The following is a 13669-nucleotide window of genomic DNA, read 5'->3' as shown; positions in this document are numbered from 1 at the left end:
TTAGCACACTTTTAGAAACTGCAACCTTAACCAATGTTGTTCAATTTTTTATGAAAGTTGTGAAGCGAAAATACTGTAGTCAGAATGCATGTGACACTAAATGAATTGAAATTCAAAAATTGAATTCACTGGAATAAAAATCTTAAAGTTAAAAAACTCATCTGAATTTAAAAAAATGTTATATTAGTTGTTATTATTAATATAAAGAAAATCGAATAGTTTTAAACAAAAATCTTATTATAAATATATATTAAATTTACTTATTTTTTTAGTATTTTTTTAAATTAATTAGGTCATGCAGGTATACGTATACGTGTTATTTGTTGAATCTTAGTCTAAAGTACTTTACTTACGAAAATATTTATAATCAATTCAATTGAATACAAGACCACATCTTTTAGACTACAATGAAGAATTTTTCGCGACAGCTCGACTAACTAAGCTATGCACTAAATCACTAAAAGTAGATAAATAACTTTATAGGATTTTCGATGGATTACAGAATTTATAAGCTAAGTCTAGTATTTTTGGCTTTATTTTGATAATTTTGAATTTTTTGGACTAATGTTCTTAGTTCTAATAATTTGTGCCTAAAGTAGTCTTATTTTAAAAACACAACTTTTAAGACAAATTATCTAAATTTTAGAAACGGATCTTTTTTCATGGAATAAATTTATGGTAGAAATTACCAGATATTTTTTTTGCAAACTACGCTACTGCAATTTAATTCACATTTCAAGCTATCGCCAAGAATTGTATTAATAATTAACTGATTTAAACTTGCGTCAATCTCTGACGCGCTAGTTTCTAAATACATATTATTTAAAAGCACGGGATTATAAGTTTACTCGAAGATGAAACACATTATGAATTATGTTTTTAGATAAATATAGGCATTATGCTAAAAACTTCTAAATGATATCTTTAACAGCAAATAATAATCATTTAATGAAAGTCAATCTACCATATTTTATTCTCTTGTCGAGTTTACAACTTTGTAATTTATTTTATTTAGAGTCCACAATAGACTATCTACTATGTATGTGTAACAGAGGTGGAAACTAGTCGATATCGGTTAGCATTAGCAAGTCGATAGGCATCAGCAGACGAAATAAGTAGAGATCCAGAAGTAGATCATCCGTCGCCAAAAGTATAAGAGTAGCAGCAGCAGTCAGTCGTCAGCAGGAAGCAGTATTATTTTACATAATTTTCTATTATCCCATATAATAAATAATAATATATATTTTAAAAAGGCATTAAATTAATAAAAATATCAGTACCAGCAATAGAAAGTACCCCAAAGCACAATCAGAATATATGTACTTTCCCATATCATGTGGCATTTAAACAGTCAAATCAATGTAATTATAGAAAGTATGAGGTAAGGATCATAGCTATACATTTTGAGTTCTAAATTATTATATTATAATTTATGTTATTTATTTATTCACTACAAATAGTCAATGATTATCTATAAAGCCTAACATAAAAATAAAGTAACATATTTATCTGTTCTGCCTTTTTTTTAAAGCTGCCACACTTGATATAGACTTTGTATGTAGCAGTCAAAAAAATGTCTTTGGCCGCAAACAAATTTTTCCCAGATTTCCATTTTTCATAGCACCAAACACATACAAACACACTCATATACAGGCCTAGCACAGTTTGTCAACAAGAAAAGGTTAACAAAGGTAAATAGAACACGACGAACCAGCAAAAGGTGATAGCGTGAAAAGAGAAATATGCAAAGAGAAGGAACGCAGCCTGCTCACACACACACACACATTGAAACAATGTTGCAAGGATAAATGGAAAGTGGGGAAAGGCGCAATAAACAAGCAAAAGGTGGTAAATCTCAGTCGCGATGTTGCTTGGATGTGTGAGTGTGTGTGTGTGTGTGTGTGAATAACAACATTTTAAACATGTTTACTTTTTATTTTGCTGCCTGCGCCAACGTTTATGCAATTTATTTCTGCTGCATTCCCCCCGCCTGTCAGTTTCCACAGTTTCCCCGCATTTTCCGTCAGCAGCCTTAACACAAACTCGAACTCCACTTCCAGCTCCATCTTCATCAGCCTTAGCACTCGCTTTAGCTTTAGCCGCCTCTTGCTCCATTACAAAGCATGCCCAGCGGCTGGGCCAGGTATAATCTTTCACTTCAGCGGCAGCAACAGCAACAGCAACTCTCGTCCTTTTGCTCAACTTGTGCCGCGCAACAAATTTTCCCAATACTCTCACTTGTTGTCCATTCATTTTAACAGCTTTCCTTTAGCATGTATATATAGCAATAACACCTGCTTAAATTATGAAATATTTCGTGAATCATGCTGAAATGAAGTCTTTAAATCAAAGATTACATTTCTACAATATTAGTTATCAAGTACTAATTTATAATCTTGCATGTTTCACAGATTTTAATTTATTTTTTATATAGTAAATTTGAGACAGTTTATAATATAATATATATACTAATTATACTATTATCTAATTTGAAATCAAAAAAAGAAATTCTGGTCCAATGTCGACTTTAAATAAAATAAATTAGGACAATTCTACAATAATTTAATTAAAATCAAGAATATATTTTTCATCTTTACAAATTTCTATAATCATTTTATATTGACATTTCTGAAATAAGTATATTTTAGCTCAAATATAAAAAAATTTATATTTTGAAGCATACCGAAATGTAAATTAAACGTAGAGAATAAAATTTAAATTAAAAAAAATTGGAAGGATTAACCTGCCTCTAAGAATATTTTCTAATTTCTAGACTGCAAATATATCAACATATAAATTTGCAATAATAAATGTAGATTAGTCATTCTTAATGATTACTTATTCTTATTCTTATAATTACTTATAGTGCAACTAGGGTGAAAATATTTTCATGAATTGAGAATGCTTGCCCTCAATTCATGAACATATGTATTTTTAATTAAAGAATACAAAAAATAAAAATTGAACCTAGACCGAAAATAATCAAATCAAAAGCACTGAAACTGACACATTCCTGATAATTGTTGTCAGAGTAAAGTAAATCTAAGAAGAGTAGAGTATGCGTAAGTCGGTTAAATCCCTCGTTAAGCCTTGCTTTTGCTGGTTATGTTTTATTTTGGGCCAAAGAGGTGAAAAGCCAAGTTAAAAAGTCAACGTTGAGCCCGCGGCGGTCAGCGCTTTAACTTCAACTTTAACCTGAACTTTCGCCATAGTTTGCTTGTCTGTTTTGGTGGCAAGCAGCAAGCAAAGCGCAAGAAAGAAAAAAGAAAATCTGAAATACTTGCAACAAAGTCGGCATAACTTTAAAGTTTACAACAATGGGCCATGTTACATTAAGCTTGGCAGTTGTGGTGGCTAACACCTTACACACTACTACCATATATACACACACCTACCACCCTACCCCGTCCCCCGCATCGCTTGGTGGGTCCCTTGTGGCAGGCACGCGTAAACTGCTTGCTTATGCAGCTCAAGTTGCCACGCTTGACACATTTCTCGGGAGACTGGCGCACGTCGTCGTCCAGTTGCCGCAGCTGGAGCAACTTGTCAACGGAGTCATCAATGTCGCCGTGACATCAGCATCACCATCGTCCTGTAAGTATGCCATGCTTTTGCAATGTTCGCACATTTCAACGGCAACGGCAACAGCGACGCCAACGCCTTTTGCCGCCCGCAGGGGAATCCGACATGTTGCATGCCACAGAGTGGGTTTCTGTGCCAATGACCAACGTTCAACCATCCAACCATCCAACCATGAACTCAACTACTTGTAGCGACTGCTAACAAATATTAATGAGCAAATTCTGGAAAAACGTGAGCAACATTTTGCGAAAATTGAAAATAATATGCGTCAATATGGCGATAGTCATAAAAAATGACTATAAAACAAAATGATATTTTAATACAACGCTACGCACGATGCTAAGCATATCTAAAGTCGAGTAAAAAGTGAAGCGATATTGCTGCGATGAATCGATAAATAAGAGGGGAAAATAAAATATGCTAGGTTAATGCTACTCCTAAAATGTAACAGATTAATAGAACATTTTCTTTTGATTTGTATTACACTTTTGAGATAAGTAAGAGTTTTATTTTATCTCAAATCGACGAATTAAAATTTGGGCGAAATTAAGTAAAAGAAGCATAGCGACTTTTTGGTTTAAATATGAGTTCATATATTATTTATTTTTTTCTATTTTAGATGCAACTTAACTTTAAAGAGTTAACTTAAATTATTAGGATATACAATAAATGTTCACTTTAAATAAATAAATAAATAACTTTACATTCATCACTTTTTTTATTTAAAACACTTACTTTTCTAAATTGCAGAATTTATTATTATTATTATTGTTATCTAACTTTGAAAAACAAACAAACCTTTTTAACTCTGTATAACAGTCAAAATATTGCATAAAAACTCTTTTACATATGTATATTTAATTTACACAATGAATTTTAAATCTAAACACAATAGGCAGCATTATCGAGGTTTTTGTCGAAAATGTTTCATTTTATTATGGCTCACGTAAAAATGATTAGAATAAAATATATAGTTAAAAATATGTTCGGTTATTATAGACATATTTATTGTCAAGCAGAAGAACACATAGTAATATTAGCTAAGAAAATTGTGTTAAAAAACTGAATTTAGCTCAAAGAGATGTTTAACTTAAAATAGCGATATTCGTAAGAAATAGAATTATATTAAAACGTGATCTTCGTTCCAAAAAGTTGTCTAATTATATTAGCGTTACACATTTATTTGTTCTATTTATTTTATAACAATATTTATTGACATTTTTGGCAGAATCGTGCAAATTGGCTTTACTCATTAGCTATCGTGATTAGTTTTGCTTGCACCCCTTGGCGTATGCGTGATTTTTATGATTATTGTACTTTTGATTGCCATGCGTTGTGCCACAGGAAAAAAAAAGAAAAACGACAAAAATTATAAAAAGTGCAAATATATATGAAAAACTTTGACAACTGCAGCACGTGCTGAATGCGATAGAAACATCGGCAGACTGTGTGAAGTCAACTCGCGTCGATTTGAGGGAAAGAAAGTTAGAAAAAAAGAAGTCCCCAACACACAAAAGAGTCACGTGCAAAAACTTTCTTAATTTAAAAGAAATTTTCAAACAAACTCAATTAAATAATTTGAGGCGCAAATAAAGATGTGACCAAGAACGGGAGAGAAATACATGTGGTTTTAACAGTTTTTATGTTACATTCGCTTTGCCCTCGCCTCAAAAATTCGAGTTTCATTTTCACTTCCGCCTTCGGTCTGTCACTTTTTCGCTCGTTTTTGCAAGACAATTTTAATGCCACAAAATTTTAATTGAGTTAATCCTAAAAACCACATGCTGGCTAACGAGCCAGCTGCTTTCCTTTTTCCCCATCCGAGGCTAATTTGCAAAGAGTTCAGAGAGGGGAAGAAGGAGGCAAGGAGCAAATGGCTGCTGCTTTTGTTCATCATTGCATCGTGTGGCAGCTTGGACCTAAACGTGAACTGCAACCGCATTCTCATTCGCATTCGCATTTAACAGCTGCACATAATGATTATTACTGCTCGGCATTGCCGAAGTTGGCTATGCCAAAAGTTGAAAGAGAAACACACCAAAATGTCATAATACTCACAAGTCGAACTAGAAACATACAGTCAACACTTTCATACAATTTTACACAGTTTTTCAATTGTACAAAAATACACGCATAATCTCAATATTAAAATGCAGCAGCCGATCGAACTTCATGCAGAATTCCTACGTCAACCTTCAAAAGTGGATGAAATAATGAAACTTCTAGGTGACATGGCAAAATCCAATAAAATGGAGTAAGTAGATTTAAAGGTTTTAGTTTTCAATATTAATCTTAATACCCGCTACCCGTATGATAGAAGGGTATTATAACTTTCTATCTATCCTTCTGTACATCTGTCCACTTGAACACCTACATCATAGAGATGTAAAAGACAAAGCTATAATTTGTTGTTGTTGATCAAGTTTGTTTAAAATTTTTGTCACCCCCACTTCCGCCTCCCGAAAATCTAAAAAATCGAATAACTAGTGAAATTTTGATACTTGCAATTTTTGGTAAGCTCAATAATAACTACAGTATTCATGATTCTTGATTTGGTTGCGATCAGATAAAAAATGTAGAAGATATTAAATAAATACCATATATAGCCTTCGGAATGTTTTTGTATTTTTGCTATATTTTAAAAATAATACCGCACTGTTATGCTTTTATTCATGGGTAGCGTGTATCTTTCAGTTGAGCACACTCGACTGCAGCTTTCTTACTTGTTAAATAAATATCTCTTAGGGGCACCAAAGAGAAGAAGGAGGAGAAGGAAGTCGACATTAGTGCAGATGTGACTGATTACAATTTTTTGGCTTTAAAACGCACTGAAACTACGGATAGAAAAAGTTTTTTCTCTCGTTCGTCAAGAAAGAGCAGCGTCATCAAATCAAACACGAACCAAATGACATTTATGCGACAGATTGATATCAGCGACGAAGAGCGCAAAATAGCACGAAGAGAACGCATTCATATTGCCACCAGTTTTCGCAGGTAATTAAATAACAAATTTTATAAATAATGTAAAAAAATTAAACTAATTTTAGATTGGGAAATGCGGAATATCGCAAGACAAACTATGATCAAGCTATTAAGTTATATAGTCAAGGTTTGAACTATATTGTTGATTCTCCAGTTCTCTATGTCAATCGCAGTCTGTGCTACATAAAGTGAGTTTCAATTTATAAGACCTGATCAGTATTAAATAATTGTATTCATAGAAAACGTGAATACAAACGCGCCCTGATCGATCTGGACTATGTTCTCAATCAATTGGATAGCAACTGTGTGCAGGCATTACTCTATAAAGCTGGAGCTCTAAAGCGCATGAATAATGAAGATGGTTTTGAAGAGTGCGTAGCAAATGCTCGCCGATATAATAGATCAAAGTCCGAATACATTGACTATTTTCTAGACAAAATGCGAACTGATTTTTAAAGAGCTCTCATATTACACAAAATATAAACGATTAATGAACCATTTAATTCATTCAAACAAAATATTTACGAATTTAAGTATTTATGTATATATAATAGATCAATGCAAACTGATATTTAATAAGCTTACATGTTACAAAAAAAATACATGTTACACAAAAATAACGATTTATAAACGAAAAGAAGTTTCGAGTTTAATAATTTGTTGAATAGATCAAAGTCAGAATAATTAAATATTTTCCTAGATAAAATGCGAGCGGATTTTTAAAGAATTAACATATTACACGAAATATAAACAATTTTTAAAGGAACTATTTAATTCATAATTGTGAATACTGCGTTGATTATTTTCCAGAGAAAATGTGAACTTATTTTTTACGAGCTGTATTGATAATTTATAAATGAATCATTTGATAAATCAGCAAATGCGCATTTATATAAAATCTTATGTCCAGACAAAATGCGAAAAGATGTTTGATATGTTAAGTCAAACAAAAACGATTGAAAAATAAGCCATTTGTTTTCATCAACTAAATTGTTGCGCAGTTAATTATATTCTGAAATTTAATACAAAACCTATTTTAAGTACATGCATAAAGATCTAAGTCCCTTGTTTTCAATTTCATACAAAACATAACTCCTAGAGAATAAACAAAGTGCTTTGATTATAATGAAAGCTCGTTTTGACCCCTTGTTTCACCGCAATTGTTTGGCAACAAGGTTAAGATACAAAAGAACCCCCGAAAAAACCAAATATATTAATATGAAAATTTAATATGCACTTTATGAAATTTTCTGCAGGCTTTGGATGATAATAATAAAAACAACAACAGCCACAGCACAACAACAATAAGAGCAACAAGAGGAGTAAGTAAGAAAAAGGCGTTTGGAAATTCATTTAAAATTCTTAATACATTTTACCAAACATATTCGTACAAGACAAAATTGAGTCGGCAGCTTGGCACACTTACTGCGTATTGCGTATACACCATGTGTTGTTCCCAGCCACGCAAAAACGAAACGAAACGAAAAAAAAAACGAAATGCAAAAAAAAAATTAAATATAAAATGCTAAATTAAAAAGCAAGATCAAAAGGATTTGTGTGCTACACAATTTTTATTACATTTGTACAGGACAGGCGAACAGCGGTGGAAGCAAGGAGTGCGATAAAGTGTAAGACGGAGAAAGTAGAACGGAGAAAGGGAGAAAGTGGAGTTAGAGAGAGTAACATTTTTAATATGGTGCCACAGAATTTGCATTTCATATTTGCATGTTGAGTGCGGCACAGGCACAGCACAGGCACAAGCCAGGACGATGTCGGGCCACTCGAGGACATGGCCATGGACGTAGTAGTATTAACATGCAAGGCATATTAAGGATAACTGCAGCTTGTGCCCAGGCACACACAAAAACCAATAATGCGCATATTAGACTTGATGATGATGGCGATGGCAATGACAATGACGTGCTTCCGCTCCCCCTCCGTCTCTCTCTCTATCCACACTGAATATATATCTGTCTCTCAATCTATCTACAAGTATCCGTATCCCTATCTGTATCTGTGGCTGCCTGTTGTGCAGGTTCCTTTGACTGTTGCCATTTTACCTCCGCAACAACAGTCGAAAAATTCGTGTTATCCTGGTCATTGTTTCTTTCGAATTGACCGCACTGAAATTGCTTCTCATCCGTTTGCACACACACACACACACAAACATAGATAGACAGACAGACAGCCAGCTGCAGTTGCAATGTGGCAGCTGAGTTGCATGTTGATGATGCCATGAGAACAACAACAGAAAGCAACTCCCAGTTGCAGTTATGACCAGTCAGCAGGCACTTCTTCGTCTAAGCCAAAAACGTGCAGCAGCCTCTGGCAATCAACTTTAATAACATCACAGAATGTCAATAAATCCACAAAATGGTTGCCCCCCATTTCCACAACTCGTTTGTTCCCGCTCTTCCTTTTGCAGTGGCTCAGGAATCTGTTTGACAATAATGATTATCATCATGCTGATGCTGATGCTGATGCTGATGATGATGATAATGACTCTTCTGTTGCCGCTGTTTTCCACTCTTTGGTGGCGTTCGGCAAGAGTATCATTAACAAAAGGAACTGCGTGCTGCAGCTGACCAACGATGCAGGGCAACTTGAGCTGCTTATTTCCAGACAAAAGCCATGATCCCAAACCTCCCCCATCCATCGTCAGTTCTCTCTGTCTTTTTAGCTTGAACGCACATAGCAAGCTTTAAAAAGTTCAACCACACACCTGAATTATGATTGCAAAAACTCGATTAAATTGAAATTGACTGAGATTCCAATTTAGGTAAATTTTGTATGACGGGAATGAAGATATGAAATTTTATTTCAAAGTCCACTTAAACTGCAAACTTTCTTCGAATTAAAAATTTATACAACGTTAAGAAAGCAATCTTTAAAATAAGTAAGAAAACTACAATCGAGTGTGCTCGACTGTGAGATACTCAAAAAGTACTCAAAATATACAAACGGGTATATCCTTTGAAATATACCATTATATGCAAAATATACCAGATTGTCAGCCAAAAATATACCTATGGGCCCTATGGGTAGCGGGTATAAATAAGAGAATTAATAATGAACTGGATATATATTTTATTAAATAGTAAATTAGCATTAGGCTATTACTTTTATACACCACTTATAAGGAACATTCAAATTTGAATTTAAATATTATATTTTATTAATCATATTTTATTTAGTCAGTCAGTTCTCTCTGTCTTTTTAGCTTGAACGCACATAGCAAGCTTAAAATTCAACCACACACCTGAGTTATGATTGCAAAAACTCGATTAAATTGAAATTGACTGAGATTCCAATTTAGGTAAATTTTGTATGACGCGAATGAAGATATGAAATTTTATTCAAAGTCCACTTAAACTGCAAACTTTCTTTAAATTAAAATTTTATACAACGTTAAGAAAGCAATCTTTAAAATAAGTAAGAAAACTACAATCGAGTGTGCTCGACTGTGAGATACTCAAAAAGTACTCAAAATATACAAACGGGTATATCCTTTGAAATATACCATTATATGCAAAATATACCAGATTGTCAGCCAAAGCAATAAGGCTCTATGGGCCCTTTGGGTAGCGGGTATAAATAAGAGAATTAATAATGAACTGGATATATATTTTATTAAATAGTAAATTATAATTATCCTATTACTTTTATACACCACTTATAAGGAACATTCAAATTTGAATTTAAATATTATATTTTATTAATCATATTTTATTTATTTACTTGTAATTAAAATTAACTTTAAATTATTTCTAAAGCACTAGATGCAGATACCTTAGTCTTTAATAAAATTCTATAACTAGATAGGAAGTGAGTTTCTTGAAAACAATGGAAATGTGTTAATAGACGTAGGTTTAATTTAAATATCTAGATAGAACGCATTAATTCCTCTGAAATGAAAATAAAGTTGAGAATGTATAATTATTATAATTATTTTTATTTAATTTACTGTCATTTATTTATTTATTAATCATATTGTTTACTAATAACAGAACTCTCAACGCATTGCGAATTTGATTGCGAATCGCTAATTTGAAATGGCAATTTCAATGTTAAATTAAACATTGTTGACTTGTGTTAAATATTCTGAAAGCAGCTCAATAAATAATGAAAACACACACACACACAAGTACACATAAGGCATGAGATGACAATAAATAGTGTAAATCTGTTTAACTGTTATTCACACAATTGACACTCAACGCGACCCTAAGCGCATTTATCATCCAATCGCATCGAATCGCAGTCGATCCCTCGGCGAGGAGAGAAACTCTCCCACAACGATAGCCAGCAAAAATATTTTATTATTACCATTTAAACGGTAATTTATGAAAAGGGAAACAATAAAATCATTCAATGTCGCAGCAATTATGTCAGCTTGACTATAAAATACTCTGTAAAGGTGAGAAGATAGATTTAAGAATGGGTTAAAAGAGAGATGAAAATTCTAAGATTTTATTACAAAATAAAAATAATACTAATACTAAAATACAAGTAAAAACATTACTTCTTATTCAAATAATATAAAACAAACGAAGTAAAATTAAAATTAAAATTAGTAATTATTATAATATATTTATGTTGTTTTAATATATTTATGTTGTTTTAAAATTCTAAAATAATAAGAAAATTATTTTTATTCTAATGTTTTATTTATTTTTAGAGTCATGTATTATAAAATGAATTAAAATAAATAAAACAAATAAAATAAATATGAAATAAAATGACATATATTATAATTAAAATAAAAACATTTTAAAGAGAGTATTAAAATCAAAATAATAATCTTAATTTATCATTTTCACTTAGAACATAAAACATTTTCTTAGATAAGCATATTTCTAAGTTTACTAATAGTAGCATTAATTTAATTTCGACTCATCCTACACTTAAATCTAAGAAGGAGTCGTTGTCTATTGGGGATTTCCTAAACTTAAATCATTATTTAATTGCTTTATCATCAATTGGGGTATCTTAGAGCACACACAGGACACGCTTGCCACACCTGTCGCCTTGGCTTTTGGCTTTGCTTTACTCCAGCTGAGAAATGCTTGAAATGCCAGCCAAATGTTTGCGCAATGCAACACAAAAGACAGATGGAATGCCAATGCCCCACCTTCTCTCTCGCTTTCTCTCTCTCTCACTCTGCTTTCAAGGTGTGTGGCAATTTATCATACATTCTCGTATGTGTCTGTGCATGGACCTGCATTCAAATGCCCTGCAGAATGTCCTTTTGGTCGCCTGCCATGTGAGCTGCGGGCAGAAGTTGTAAAGGATTTTTGCCGTTTGTTGATTAAACTTGCAAACGTGATGGCTGGAGAGGGGGAGGAGAATGCGAGGTGCGAGGTGTGGACTAAACTGTCGCATAATGCATTTGTATAGAAATACATAATACGCCCCGTATGCCAAGCCAAATCTCAGCAAACTGAAATTTTTATGCGCTCATTTATAATATTTAACCTGCAATCTGTGAGTGTGTAATGTCCGTGTGAGTGTGTGTTTGTGTGTGTGTATGGCATAGAGCAGCAGCCGCAGCAACGATAATAAATTTATTGCAATGCCACTAAATATTTTATTATTGCTAAATATGCAACAATGCTCCATGGGGCTGGCATATAAAACAATCGCATGTAACGACTGAATGCGCAATGCGTGAATTGATGGAGTGCAGAGGCAGAGGCAAAGGGATAAGGGGGCGTATGAGTGATGCTGGAGTGTGCTTGCTGCCAACCTGCGCTTGCTGACAATGCGTATAAATTATGAATGCGATATGCACTCAGTCGCACACTCACACCCAGCTGGGCACACAATAACATTGGGTGTGAGTGTGTGTGTGAGTGTGAGCGGAGGAAGTGCAGCATTCGAACGGTGAATGGACACCGCTTTTTGGGGGTGGCTTGTAAGGGCCAGCTACTCTTTTATTGGCGATTAAATTAAATTTCTATCGTTTTAAAGCATGAAATTAATACAACTAATCGATGGTTAGCTACAATGATTGAATTATGGCAATTATTATTTAGGTTTTACCTCTGAATTATTAATTCGATTTGAATAAAGCTATCCATAAGAGTTTACATGAAAAGTGGCAAGACTTTACAGCGTAAATAAATCAATGAAATGAATTACTTCAAAATTCGAAAGGCAGAAAATTATTCCATTAGAAAAATCTGAGCAGAAAATGGCAAAAATATTATCAAGTAGAGCTGTAAAATTAAATTAAAAATAAAACTCAATAAACGAGTATTTACAACTCATAAAAAGAAGTACTTAACTTAACATTTTCGTCTTGGTAGGCAAAATTGTTAATTTAAGGAGCACGAAGAACACAAAAATGTTGAAGTAAGGAACCTCCAATTTTCTGTTTATCTGATAAAAAAAACAAAGTTTGTATTAATAAGGGAAAACATGTTAGTCTTCTAAAACTTCAAATCTTATTTATTATTTAAAATATTAACATTATTCACATTAATATTCTCATTTTAGTAATTCGGTCATAAAATGGTCTTAGTTCAATTCAAAATCTTTATTTTTATAAAATTGTTAAATAACAACTATGTTATTTAATGTTTGATGCAAGCAAATTAAAAGATCTGCGTTTTTTTCACTAAATATTTCTGAATAAGCTGATATTTATGCAGTTTTAAAAGTACCCAAACTTTAATATAAAATACGAGCTTTATGTGAACAATTTTATGTTGTTATAGACGTATTGTAAAAGTAATTAGAAAACGACATCGTACGTTGTTTAATAAACAATTTTTATAGCGCGCATCAATCCCCTTAATTGCTGTAGCATTTTATTTGATGTGCTGCTGCTTAACATTTTATGTATGTATGTATGCAGTAAAAATGAGAAACGTTTATACATAAAATTCTACTGAAGATATCTTTCTGACTGCGTATTGATCAGCAAAGAACTGCTTCAAATGCCAAATAAGAATATCTTTGCAAGAGTGCATGCGGCAGTAATTTTCATAAATTTGCAACATTTGCAACATCAAGTGGCATTCAACCCTTTTGAGCAACTCCAAGGCAAAAGTCCTGCGAATGCATTTGTGCAAAAATTGCATACAAATTTGAAAGCGATTGT

At 32.7% G+C, this 13669-nt stretch overlaps 1 protein-coding gene across 1 annotated transcript; it reads left to right on the top strand.

The window, feature by feature from the left end:
* The first annotated feature begins 5628 nt into the window (after positions 1-5628).
* Positions 5629-7157, top strand: LOC117574621 (tetratricopeptide repeat protein 12-like). Its single transcript, XM_034258508.2, has 4 exons — positions 5629-5836; positions 6328-6576; positions 6630-6752; positions 6804-7157. The coding sequence occupies exons 1-4, from the start codon at positions 5733-5735 to the stop codon at positions 7018-7020; spliced, it is 693 nt and encodes a 230-aa protein (XP_034114399.1). The 5' UTR covers positions 5629-5732; the 3' UTR covers positions 7021-7157.
* Positions 7158-13669: the final 6512 nt, after the last annotated feature.

This window comes from Drosophila albomicans, chromosome 2R (genome assembly GCF_009650485.2).
Source record: "Drosophila albomicans strain 15112-1751.03 chromosome 2R, ASM965048v2, whole genome shotgun sequence".
NCBI lineage: Eukaryota > Metazoa > Arthropoda > Insecta > Diptera > Drosophilidae > Drosophila > Drosophila albomicans.
Note: the sequence above shows the minus strand (reverse complement) of the source record. Positions and strands in the feature narration are given on the sequence as shown.